Below are 12106 nucleotides of genomic sequence, written 5' to 3'. Positions count from 1 at the left end.
GTGCCAATGAAAACCTTTAATCTTAAAGTAAAACCAATTCTTAAGATTCGGGAAAATTACGAAAATTATATTCGATTCTTTTGAGATACGTTTTTTTAGGATTCGTTACCCTAGAATTTGATAGATATGTCAAAGCAGTAACTATAAAATCGTTATTTACCTGCAAATCAAATATTAGAATGGTCATCTATGCTTGAGATATTAATTAATACTTTCACAACTTTCCGAAACGGCATCAACCACTACGGCGATTGTCCATTACATCCATTATTGTCTGTTACAGCCATTTCCAGCCCCCTGTGTTGCACAATACAAGCAAATATCAAAGTTATAATATGGATTCCACGAATTAATACCAACCTAAAGTTTTTGCTATTCTTTTGTTCACAGAACTTCTTTGTTAGTCAAACTCCAATCTAGGTCCTACCAGGTGTATGTTGAAATAGTTTCTTTTAAATTAGTTGTTTTTTTCTCTAATCGTTGGGCTGCGGTTTATGCCATTTTCGAAAAAACAACAGGAACCGAAGATACTTCCGGTAAGTAAGTCAATTAAATTTTGTATTTTTGTGGGTTCCCTTCGTCCATCATACAGGCGTAAGCCTAGTACCAGGTCTTGTATTTCATGATTCGCCGAGATCTCGGTTTGTGCGGACATGCTTACTCAAATGTGCAGGTGTGCAACGTCTAGCCAAGTGTGCACCCATTTAAACGTTCCCAGTTCATTTCTAGGCTAATTCTTCTAATTGTAACAACAAGTTTATCTAGACCAGGGATGTCCAACCTTTTATTATAGTGGGCCGCATTGTCACTTGAAATAATTGAATGGGCCGCAAAAACTATTAAATTTCAAGAAAAATGGGTACATAAAGTACATACTTTTGGAGTAAAAATGACTAGCGGGCCGCACAAAAATCTCAGGCGGGCCGCACTGTGGCCCGCGGGCCGCAGGTTGGACATCCCTGATCTAGACGAACATAGCACCTTACCAAGCAATCCTGTCGGCCCGATATAAGTTGTGCGGTTTTCTTGAACCATGGGCAATTCCATGGTGACGAACGTTAGGGTAAGACAGTAGCCATGCCCAACTGCCTCGTTTTTAGCCAATAAGACGATTTAGTGGGGAAAAAGTACCGTCAACCGGGGTTACTATGATAAGATTCAGGACATTTCTTTGCCTCCTCTCTCACATGTTGCTCAAAAAGGGTCTGTTTCTTGATTGAGTAACACTTTGGTCCTAAGCTTCTCAAAAAAATAGAAAAAATTCATTTTTATGTTTTCACACTTTTTTTATTCAACTTTAAAAAATTATCGTAGTAGCCCCTGGGTTGGGGCTACTACGATAATACATTGTAAATACCTAAAATGTTCATTGTAGCCCTCCCTTGGGGCTTTTCTAATAGTTTTTTGCATTAAACAAAACATCACAGCAATAAAAAACATAAGTGTCAAAAAAACATTGTTAAGCACAGCTGCAATAATCGGAGGCATTCAATCCATCATTGTCGCTGAGGCAGATTTTGGAGTTTGGAACGATTCTCTTTCCTCCATTCTGCTAAAATTCGACGCCACATTCGTTTACCTGGCCCAAAGACACTGACGTCCAATGGTTGAAGGAGATGCGTCGCATTCGGAAGCAGGCTAACAAACTTAATGTCATATTCCTCACAAGCCTTCAAGACTTTTTCACTAAAATGAGAGGCCAAGTTGTCACCCAGCATAATCTTGGTACCTGGAGTGTCCTTGACAGCTTCCAGAAACAAACAAAAAAAACATTTTTCAAACAAAGAAGCGTCAAACCAACCACTCACGGAATGGTCGTATAAAGCATTTTGGGGTCCATTTCGAGTCCACTCTGCATAAAGATTCTTTGACTTATAAACAGTCATTGGTGGCAAAAACTGCCCTGCACCATTTCCGCAAAACATTACGCTTATAGCCTGTTTGGACGAGGCTATTTTCCTTTCTACACGTTTCAGTCCGCCATAGTTATTACCATAGTAGCCCCGGTTGACGGTAGCCTTGTTTTTTGATGAACCAGTCTGAGTCTGTTTCTAAAAGAAAATTTCTTCTTCTACGATGCAAATTTTTCTGCCAGACCTAAACTTCACGGTAACAAACGTGGATAGGACACCATCCTTGCACAAAACTATCTGCGTAAGATTTTCTCCTCAAACACAACCTAACTTTTACGTTACATGTATTCATGACGACATTAGCATTTTTCTATAACGATAAATTTTTCTTTATAAGTGTTTTGAATGTGACGTCTTTTCATGGTAACGCATGTTTCGTAACGAACATTTGTTTTTTCATGTTTCGTTTTCTTATGTTAGCCTAAATCTAGTTTAGTAAATAGTCAGTACAAAAAACTCTACAAAGTCTTAGTGTTAAAGTAGGCACTCATTTGTGGATGAAAACAATGGATGCGAGGTACTATGACGTCAGCTATAACGAAATATATACTGAGAAATGTGGTTCCTATCTTAGTTAAGCAAATGACCACAATGTTATCTCAAACCAAATCCTATCTAATGTTAAGTAAAACCATCGGTTAATCGAATCACACTTAAAGGAATAAATCGGATTATGGTATCAGGATTTGCTTCTCCCTTGCATACTGCGGTCATTTAACCGTATCATCGTCGTCGGCCAGACGTTTGGAAGCAAATATGAGTCGCGCTTCTCACGTTTATCGATAAACGAAAGGAGAATGTCTTTTTAGCGTAATTGTCTCGTTCGTAATTTCGTTCAGTCAACTCAAACAACGAATTAATTATTTTACAAAGACAGGAAAAAGGAAAAAAAAACTACAGTACCGGTACCGATTACGCTTGAAAAAAAGGCTGTGACATAACAGAGACCATTCACGATAAAAGGAAAGTCCGATTAAAGCAGTTTACCGAAAAAATGTTTTAATCAACAACGTGCTCTTGGGCGATAGCTGGCAATGTAGCCAGCTGTGTTGTGTAACACAGTGCAATAGGCAATTACAGTAGTAAACTCTACATAATTTAACCAGAATTGTAGTCAGCTGACGTTGTAGGATTGTTTCACAGAGTTATGCAGTACTGTAATACCCATTGCAACCGAGTTAGCTCATACACATTATCAACAATAATGCCTGTTCATGATAAACATTTTTTTAGCATATTGGTGAAACGGATCGATCGGAGAATCGTATCAAAACGTCTGGCAAATAAGTGATACAATTAACCGATTTTGTCTGTATTATTTGACGCAGCACGCAAGAAAAATACCACATTGCATTAAGTGTTGCTTTTGTGAAAGGTCACAAACATCGCCCGATGTTGAGAAGAGCCGAAACAGCGGCATCAGTATATCTCTAGCACAAACTTTATTTTATTTAAATACGAATATAACCATCCAGTCAAAATAAGAGTATTTATGCGCTAAAACGTTTATCTTTGGCAAAGTGATACGCTACGTAAATGACGGATTTCAATTGAACACAACATAATGACCTTCGTGAGTAGTTGGTGCGAGCAAATGTCACACGAAGTCAACTTTCCTATAAATCTTTGCACTGTGGGAAGATATCGTTTTGTTAATCTCTACAGCTTCAACTTGGACAAAATGATTATCAGCAATGCTTTTAACAAAAGCAAAAGTATTTCCAAAGTTGCTGCCTTTTTATTTAAAGTATTGCGTTTATTTTTCCAACATTTAATCCAGGACAGTAACACCTTACAAACAATTACGATATTTTATTTTACCCTTGAAACTGAAACATAAATACCCTGTTAAAAAGTTTAGTTATAATATTTGTTAAAGTATTTGGGTTCTCACTTGTTGAGTGAATGTCTTTGCACAACTCGCACGACGCGTGCCGACAAGTTTAAAACAGAAAAAGAATTATTTAATTACCAAAGAGAATAAGTTGAAGAAAGTCAACACGTTGTAGCTTACCAAATTTTCTTGAATAGAAACCACCCTTGAATAGAAGCCGCACAAAACGTTCAAAAATAAAAAATAGTAGCCGCGGTTTCTATTCAAGAAAATACGATATTGAACAAAGTGGGTATCCGGCCTATGATCGTCAATTCGCAGACCCATGGATTAGAATACAGCAGTTTATTTTTATTCATTGCAGTGTCTTCTTCTTTTTCTATTGTTTGAAACATCGTTCTTTTGTGCTCGTATCACCAATTCGCCAAAGTGGACAAATCGAACGAGGCGCTGTCATCTCGATTTGAGGGGAGAAGCAACACACGTCCGCCTGCAAGGAATGCAAGGTACCAAGAAACTTCAATAGAGCCGTAGCATTTTAGAAAAGTATTCCTGTTGTATAGACAACAAATTATTTCTGCATTTTCAGTCCTTTGTCTGGACCAGAAACCTCCAATGAGAAGCAGCGATGGATTCCCTCAAGTGCTCAAATGCGGGATGTGAATTTTAATAAAAATGAAATAATTTTTAGAAAAACACGAAGGTGAGGAAAGCAGCAAAACTTCTTTCATCTTGTGTCTGATTTATTTGTTGATTGTGATTCTTTCTCAACTCATTCTTTTACAGCATTCTCAATAAACTGACACCTGAAAAATTTGACAAACTTTGTCAAGATATTTTGAATATTGGAATTGAGTCAAAGGTTATTCTCAAAGGAATTGTGATATTGGTAAATAAATTGTCCCATAGAATAATATTTAATCACAACTCCATAATCGTCTTCGTATCTGTGTGGAACTTTGCAACATTAAATTGTCTTCTTGTTAAATCTGTTTTATAAAATGTGTTCAGATCTTTGAAAAAGCTATTGATGAGCTTCGTTACAGCTCCCTCTACGCCAATCTCTGCCGTCGTCTTTACCATGAGGCTCCCAACTTTGATGCTTCCCAAACTCTAGAATCTTGCATTCCGAAGCCAAATGTCAGTTTGATTACTGCTTCTCCCAATCAAAAACTTTCGATCAGAAGTTAAATGAAATTATTTACGTGCAGACATTTCGTCGCCTTCTTATTGCTAAACTCCAAGATGAATTTGAAAATCGAAACAGAAAACTGGAGGCTTTCGACTCCAAGGATGATCTCCTGTCACTCGAGGAAGTGGAACAACGTGCAAGGGCAAAGCAGCACGTGCTCGGAAACATCAAATTTATTGGTAATGAGTCGATTAAAGTTGCTATATTGTGCAGAAGTGAGTAACAATATGAGGTTAACTTGCAGGTGAGTTGTACAGGCTCAACCTATTGCACGAGAGCATTGTGCATAAATGCATCAAGCAGCTTATTAATAAGAAGAAGAAAGGGCTGGCTGATGACCTCTCTGAGGACCTCGAGTGTTTATGTCAAATCATGACGACTTGCGGAAGAAGGCTTGATCATGCCAGAGCAAAGGTGACTCTCCTTCATACATTGAGCCTAGTGCTGCACTCAACTGATGATGATCACTAAACTTGAACTGCTACCACGGACATAGATTAAGTTGTTACCCACAAGGGTCCATTCCATGTTAATTGATCCACTCATTGGATCCATCATCTCAGACTATAATGAAACTCTGTAGAAAGAAAGTACAAATTTTACATGAAAAAGAAGCCCAATTTTATTGAATTTGGTTCACAGTTTTCCGATATATAGGGCAGCTGTTTTATGAGCTTGCAGGCCAAATTGTTCAGCTGCGCGTAACTAAACTTTAGGTGGCATATTTTTCGAATATATAATGGTTAAGGTAAATGACATTTATTTACTTTTGACCTCATCTTTATAAGGTAAGACAAGGATAAAAGTTTACACGGAACATTGCTTTATTGGAATAGATCAGCAGACAATTGTTTTCTGGTAAAATTTTAACGAATCTTGTCCAAATCATATTCAATTTGCGATGTATTATTACACGATACCAAGTATGTGCTTGTGATGTGAATCTGTTTTGCCATAAATCAACGATAATAGCACATTATGGCCATAAAAGATGTTGTGCTGTATAAGTATGTAAATCTTCTTTTAAGTAGTACCATACCTTATGTACAATCTGAGTTAATGTGCTGCTAATCCTATTACTCAGTGGGTGAATGGAGTCAATCATGCTTATTTCTACAAGTCTCTCTTGATCAAACAACATTTTCACTTTTCTCAGTTGTACACTGCATGTGTTTAAATTGTAGATAAGACCAATCTGGTTGATAGCCTACAAAGCACTCCATGGTTTTAACACATTGCACTAAGAAGTGTCATTTAAGACAACATTGCGAAAATTGTCGTTAAATTGCGATTTCTATATTTAGTCGTTGATGGACCAGTATTTTGACCGCTTGGATTATCTTCAGAGGAAGAAGACAGATCTTCCAGCTCGCATTCGCTTCATGCTGCAGGACGTGATTGATCTGAGGGCGGCAAATGTAAGATATCTATTGTAACCATCACTCCAGCGTAAAAACTTATTCTTGCCCCATGTGTTAAGTGGGTTCCGCGGAATACGATGGTGAACCAGAACCCAAAAACCCTCGGACAAATTCGGTCAGAAGTTGGTGAGAAACATCCAGGGCTGTTGTTTGATGCTAAGCCTGCAAGTGCAGTTCAGAATCAAGAGTCATCGGAGAGCTCGGCTGGCTTAGGCTTCTTTCCAAAGACCAAGAAGCAGCAGATTGGTGAGTCACAAGACGTCGAGTCAGCCATAGTCACATGTTGTTTTCGACAACTCTGCTGGATATATGCCGACTGCATAGTCTATAGCTTGGGTCTTGATTTGGAATATTTTAGGTGGATTCAGTGGCCCATTGTCCCCCCAAGCTGCTGCCCCAATTGCTTGCGAACCAACAAGTCCTGGTGTGGGTTTCGACTTTTTTACCCCACTTCCTACACCCAGTGCACCACATAGACCCAACACAGGTAAACAATATTCTAAGTACTATTCATCATTAAATGGGACCAGATCCAAAAAATATTTGTATTGCAGGTTTAGCCCATTCCATGTTTACTCCGAGATATTTAAATGGGGTTAATTCAGCCCCAATTGCTACCCAGCAGCCCCCACAAGCGCGGAATGGTTATTCTCACTCCAATAGTATGCGCTATAGCTACTCGTCCAGACCTGATCAAAGGGGAAGTCCCAAGGCTGGCGTCCGGCAAGTGACAAGACCAGGTACAGACTACAGAGTCTATTTTACTCAAAACATTGCTGTGAGCGATACAAGTGAGCAATCCACAACATTATGGACTTTCTCCGTGTGTTACAGAACCCCGCACCATCAGGCCTATGGTGTCAGCATCAGTAATGACATCACAAAAGCAAACACTCCATATGAGAAATCCTGTGCACAGCAAAGTCTCAAGATATAACACTGCGTTGAATGGGACCTCATCAGAAAAGGAACATAGAAACATTACGCACCAGCGAGGGATCAGTTCCGCTTCAGCCGATGCTTTTCAGCCTTCGTTTCAACATGTCCTTGATAAACAGGTTTGATATAGTCCAGCAGCGGCATGACTCAGCTATTCATTCACTCGTATTCATGCAAAACATGTTTGAGCAGAAACCAACGGACCAGAAGACCGTCGTTAGCTCAAGTGAAGAAACAAAGAGAATTAAACCGGCAACAACCTCACAGAAGGAAGCAGAAAATTTGTGCCGGAAAGTTGTTGCAAATTTTTTTAGTAATGATTCGTTTCCAGAAGAGAAAATGGCTTTCATTACCATGGAGTTAAACTTGCCTAAGAAGTGTGTACAACCTTGTCTGTAGGAAGGATGCTTATGATCGATAGCAAATGACAGTTTTGTTCCAGATTCATGACGATTCTCTGCCAAGCTCTGGTGGAGAGATCTCTTCACTTCTCGGAGCAAGCTCGTTGTGACCTCTGCAGACTCCTGCGCTTGCTTTCTGACCGGGGCATGATCACACCGGACCACATCTCCCAGGTTAGGGGGATAGGTTTTATTCCAGGTTTTGTGTAATAAGGAACCCACTTTGACAAGATGTATGTCTGCTCTTAGCAAACATTCCATTTGCTATGGCTGTAACCAGGGTGTAAAAACGATAGACAAGTGGCCTACATTGAATGACCAGACACTTGACCTGCATGAGGCTTGCTTACATAATATAGCTTTAGTGCAATGTGTTCAAATATTGAACTATTTTGAAGGGAGTGCAACTAACATTTGAGAAGTTGGGTGACCTTGAGTCTGAACTTCCTCGAATTAAGTCGGTTATGGCTTCGTTACTCGCCCGGGTCGTAGTTCACGACCTCCTGACCTTGAAGGAAGTTGCGATGCGACTGGAGGGAGGATATCTCTTCCCACTCTTTCTTCTCATGTTGCAGCAGATGATGAGGATCAAAAATAAAGATTTTCTGCTCAGCTTGTTCACCGAAAGCAACATAAAGATGATGACGATGATGCCAGGTACACTCTGGGTGTGGAGTAACTAGGAACATGCTCTGGGTGTGGGGTAACTAGGAACATGGCTCCACAACTTGCGGTTTTATTTTGCAGAAGTATCGCAGGATAAGAAAGAGACCTTGGAGATCTTGAATGGGAAGCAGCTGTCATTTCTTCTTCCGCTTCTGCGTATGGAAATGGAGTTGAGCTCCCAACTTAATGAGGAGCAGTCTCCTACTGGAATCTACCGATGGATCCGTGACAACATCTCGTCGGAACTTCAAAGCGACCCGAGATTTATCGAAGCCCTTATGACTTGGTTGGTCTACTTCACCTACATTTGCATGGCTCAGCAATCCCGCTGATTGTCGCTTTGTGTTGTTCAGTTGTCTGGATCACATGACCAGGGACTGTAGCTTGGCTGATGGCGTCGATCGAACGAAGAACGCCTCAAAGGAAATACAAATGAGAGAGAAAATGAGGCTTTCTGCAATGAAGCCGGTCCTGCAGAAGTTCATGCACGACCAGACCAGGCTCCAGCTCCACGCCTTATATGCCGTGCAGACCTTTGCTTTCACAAACAACTTTCCTAAAGGTGAGCCAGGATAATGCACGTCACGTGTCAGGAAATTGTTATATTCGGCAAACAATTGATTTTATCGATGTTATTTTGTTCAAACCAACCTTAACAGACGACTTTAAGCGAAAATGTTTTAAAGGTCTTATGCTGCGTTTGTTTGATCTGCTCTACAATGAGGACATCATAGACGAGGAAATTTTTCTGCTGTGGAAGGAAGATGTCAATGATGAGGTTCCTGGTAAGGGAAAGTCCCTTTTCCAAGTGAGTTCTGTCATTTAGTGTTCATTTTATATTCTTCATTGTAACCACTATGATTGTCATTTCAAAACTGGTTGTTCCAGGTCAACGCCTGGCTCACATGGCTTCAGGAGGCTGACACTGAAGATGATGAAGAAGAAGTTTGAACCATTGTGAGAATGTTAATGTGAAAAACATTTCAGATTTATTGAGAAAATTTTATCCGGTCCCAGCATTTTTGTCCTATTTTTCTACGTTTTATAAAATGCTCTAATCATGTTTCAACACAGTTTTAATCAAACGTTTTGCAGTTTTTCATCAGTCCTTAATCTATAATACATGCTGTCGTGAAGGTTGAGTGTGTTTGAACTATTCGTTATGTTTATTTTGCCGCGTAATTGTATGACCCTAGCCAGACCTGTTGGTTCCGCTATTGTGCAGTGTTACGTTAAAAAATGAGATTAATTGCAATTGCCTTCGTTTTGGTCGGTGCAAATGCCCGTCTGGTCATTTGCATTTCTTCCCGAGAATGAAATTTCATGAAACGAAACTTTGAAATGAGACGTATTTGTGGCAAACTCCACAGCCTGCCTTTCTCAATGACCTGTTTTTGTTTTAAAATCGGTTCCTTACCTTATTGTGATGACATTGCCTACTTTGGAACGTTGCAAATTACAACACACCAATAAAATGTTATTACGTCATTACATCATCCGGTAGACTGTTCGGGAATTGCCGCTGTTGCGTCATAAATGACATGTGTCCTTATGAAGATGATTGCACTTGTTACATCCCAGAAGAGCCATTGATGACGAACAATCCCCGTGTCTAGTAGGTCGATGTTACTTTTGCGTTGCGTTTTCAAGTGTTTGGTTTGTTTACACAAGTTTTGTGCGAAAGATGGTCCCTGTTTCATATGACCGAGAGTGCGCAGAGACAAGGCAACATGTTCTGGAAGATATCAGTCTGGGTTCTGGTTATTTTGTTCGCCGGAGATCACCTCAATGAGTTGGTCCAGTCTACAATGGTCGAGGCTGGTATTCTGAAAAAGCCGATTAAAATGGAAGACGCGTGGTAAGTGAGAGTTCAAAACTGATTAAGTTTGGCGAAGTAATGCGCCTAAGATGTGAGCATCAAGACCTAAATTGTTTTCAAGAGTCCATTGTATTGCAGCAACCTCGAAATCTTACCGGCTTGGCTCGGAAAAGCAATCGGCTGCCGTGAGACTAAAAAAGAAGTTCCCTCAAAAAAAAGAAATCAGAAACTAAAGATAACTTTGGATAACGACCTCATGGGAAAGTTTAAATTTGAAACGAGAGAGAAATCATGGTCGGAAAAACTCACCGACTACGTCAATAAGGGCTTTGTTTACGTACAACGACTGATCCTGCCGGAAAAGTTTGTCATGCCCTGCATATTGGGAGATTGTGATATGGCGAGCAAAATCAAAAAAGACAAGGACAAGTATTCTAACATGCTATATCGCAAGATACCAACAACGCCGCCAAACAACGGAGAAATGAAAAAAGCTTCGTCTGACGACAAGAAAGCACTTAAACCTTAACTTGTAGTCTCAAGGAATACAGTGATATAAATACAATTGAATTTTAACATTTTTACCAGTGCCTTTTAAATATGTTCATTTTTTTACGGTATCGATTACTTTCGTGTAAATGGTGGCACGAAATTGTTTTTTTTAATTCCGTTTGATGTGGTGAGGGATTTCCCGGCGATAAACCGGGGAAAATCTCCTCATTTTATAAGGTTTGGTAGTCTAGCTGCTCTAGGACAGTAACTAATACTCTAGTATGGTGTTGTTAGATGTTGTTTACATCAAAACGTGACTGTTAGTGTTTTTATTGGCATCATTTTGTAATTCACAAGATTGTTTGTTTGTAAATCACAAGTTATTGAGATGCAATCAATGCATAATGATTAAATTATTGATCCGAAAAAGGCAATAAAAAGCAATGGTGATGTCAAAAACATTTCACTGCTCAAGGCGATTTATCGATTTTTGAATATAGTTTCTATTATATGAACAACTGTGTGTAATTCGGTTGATATGACTAGAACTGTGCTGGCTACACGATGGTTGCTTAAGACTTGAAAAATTGTTTTGTCAATAAATTTGGAACAACTATGCTGTCGAATATGTAGGTAGAGTTTGTTGTAATCGGATTAGGACTGTTAGCGACTCCTAACGCCACAGTCGGGACTAAAAATTGGCGTGTAAGATTCTGGGATAATTTTCTTTAAACAAGTATCATTTTTTTACTAAGTTATCCAGTAACAGCACCATACTATTAACAAAAAGCTTACATAATGATAAAATTACGAAATAAAATACAATGCTGGTAGTTTAGCTTTCCTTTTTGTATACACAACTTCGGTATCGAAATCTTAAAATTGGGATTTTTATGTCTTAAGGCGCTGTGGTGTGACGTAAAAAAGTGCTTTAATTAGATCCAGGATGTTTTGGTGATTGATCCAGTCTACCTTGATTAGCCAGAGAGCTATTGTCAGCTGGAGTGGAATTAGTTGTCAGAAGCAATGTTTCTAACAGCTCTATCTTGGATGTATCGAGTCAAACCGCCAGTCCGGGACCGTTGGTGGAAAATTCAGCGACTTAAAGAACAAGGTCGGCATTTTTGGTTCCAGTCCTTGCGTGCTCGTGTTGGCTTGTCCAGGATTTTTATACGACGTGCGCTGGTGAACCAAACTAAAGCAAGATTGGCGCGACCTTACATGAGGAACAAGTTTCGATCGGAACGACTTGAGTCTGCAGTCAAGGAATATGGCGTCAAGCCAAATCAGTTTCGCGTGGATTTGCATTCTGCCGGAGTAAAACTTAACAAAAATATGTTGAATGTCTTATCAATTTATGAACCGCGTACCTTTGAGAGAATCACAGAATTAGCACAGAGGTCGCAAATCGAAAAGATTTACAAAAATC

At 39.5% G+C, this 12106-nt stretch overlaps 2 protein-coding genes across 2 annotated transcripts; both read left to right on the top strand.

Annotated features, from left to right (window-relative positions):
- Window positions 1–398: 398 nt before the first annotated feature.
- LOC143446011 (eukaryotic translation initiation factor 4 gamma 2-like) lies at window positions 399–9854 on the top strand. The gene is made up of 19 exons (XM_076945451.1): window positions 399–536; window positions 4112–4253; window positions 4337–4450; window positions 4534–4636; window positions 4759–4887; window positions 4959–5118; window positions 5184–5353; window positions 6244–6357; window positions 6420–6606; window positions 6719–6847; window positions 6915–7100; window positions 7195–7418; window positions 7492–7676; window positions 7742–7874; window positions 8099–8357; window positions 8448–8652; window positions 8720–8928; window positions 9053–9174; window positions 9255–9854. The coding sequence occupies exons 3-19, from the start codon at window positions 4398–4400 to the stop codon at window positions 9315–9317; spliced, it is 2631 nt and encodes an 876-aa protein (XP_076801566.1). The 5' UTR covers window positions 399–536; window positions 4112–4253; window positions 4337–4397; the 3' UTR covers window positions 9318–9854.
- LOC143446012 (uncharacterized) lies at window positions 9841–11295 on the top strand. Its single transcript, XM_076945452.1, has 3 exons — window positions 9841–9981; window positions 10051–10224; window positions 10324–11295. The coding sequence occupies exons 2-3, from the start codon at window positions 10067–10069 to the stop codon at window positions 10712–10714; spliced, it is 549 nt and encodes a 182-aa protein (XP_076801567.1). The 5' UTR covers window positions 9841–9981; window positions 10051–10066; the 3' UTR covers window positions 10715–11295.
- Window positions 11296–12106: the final 811 nt, after the last annotated feature.

The sequence above is a fragment of the Clavelina lepadiformis genome, chromosome 2 (genome assembly GCF_947623445.1).
Source record: "Clavelina lepadiformis chromosome 2, kaClaLepa1.1, whole genome shotgun sequence".
Lineage (NCBI taxonomy): Eukaryota > Metazoa > Chordata > Ascidiacea > Aplousobranchia > Clavelinidae > Clavelina > Clavelina lepadiformis.
Note: the sequence above shows the minus strand (reverse complement) of the source record. Positions and strands in the feature narration are given on the sequence as shown.

Coding starts and splice junctions, on each gene's coding strand:
- LOC143446011 (XM_076945451.1), top strand. CDS start 4,398: ATGCGGGATGTGAATTTTAATAAAAATGAAATAATTTTTAGAAAAACA. Junction 4,637..4,758: donor TCAAAGGAATTGTGATATTG/GTAAATAAATTG, acceptor AAATGTGTTCAG/ATCTTTGAAAAAGCTATTGA. Junction 5,354..6,243: donor TTGATCATGCCAGAGCAAAG/GTGACTCTCCTT, acceptor TTCTATATTTAG/TCGTTGATGGACCAGTATTT.
- LOC143446012 (XM_076945452.1), top strand. CDS start 10,067: ATGACCGAGAGTGCGCAGAGACAAGGCAACATGTTCTGGAAGATATCA. Junction 10,225..10,323: donor ATTAAAATGGAAGACGCGTG/GTAAGTGAGAGT, acceptor ATTGTATTGCAG/CAACCTCGAAATCTTACCGG.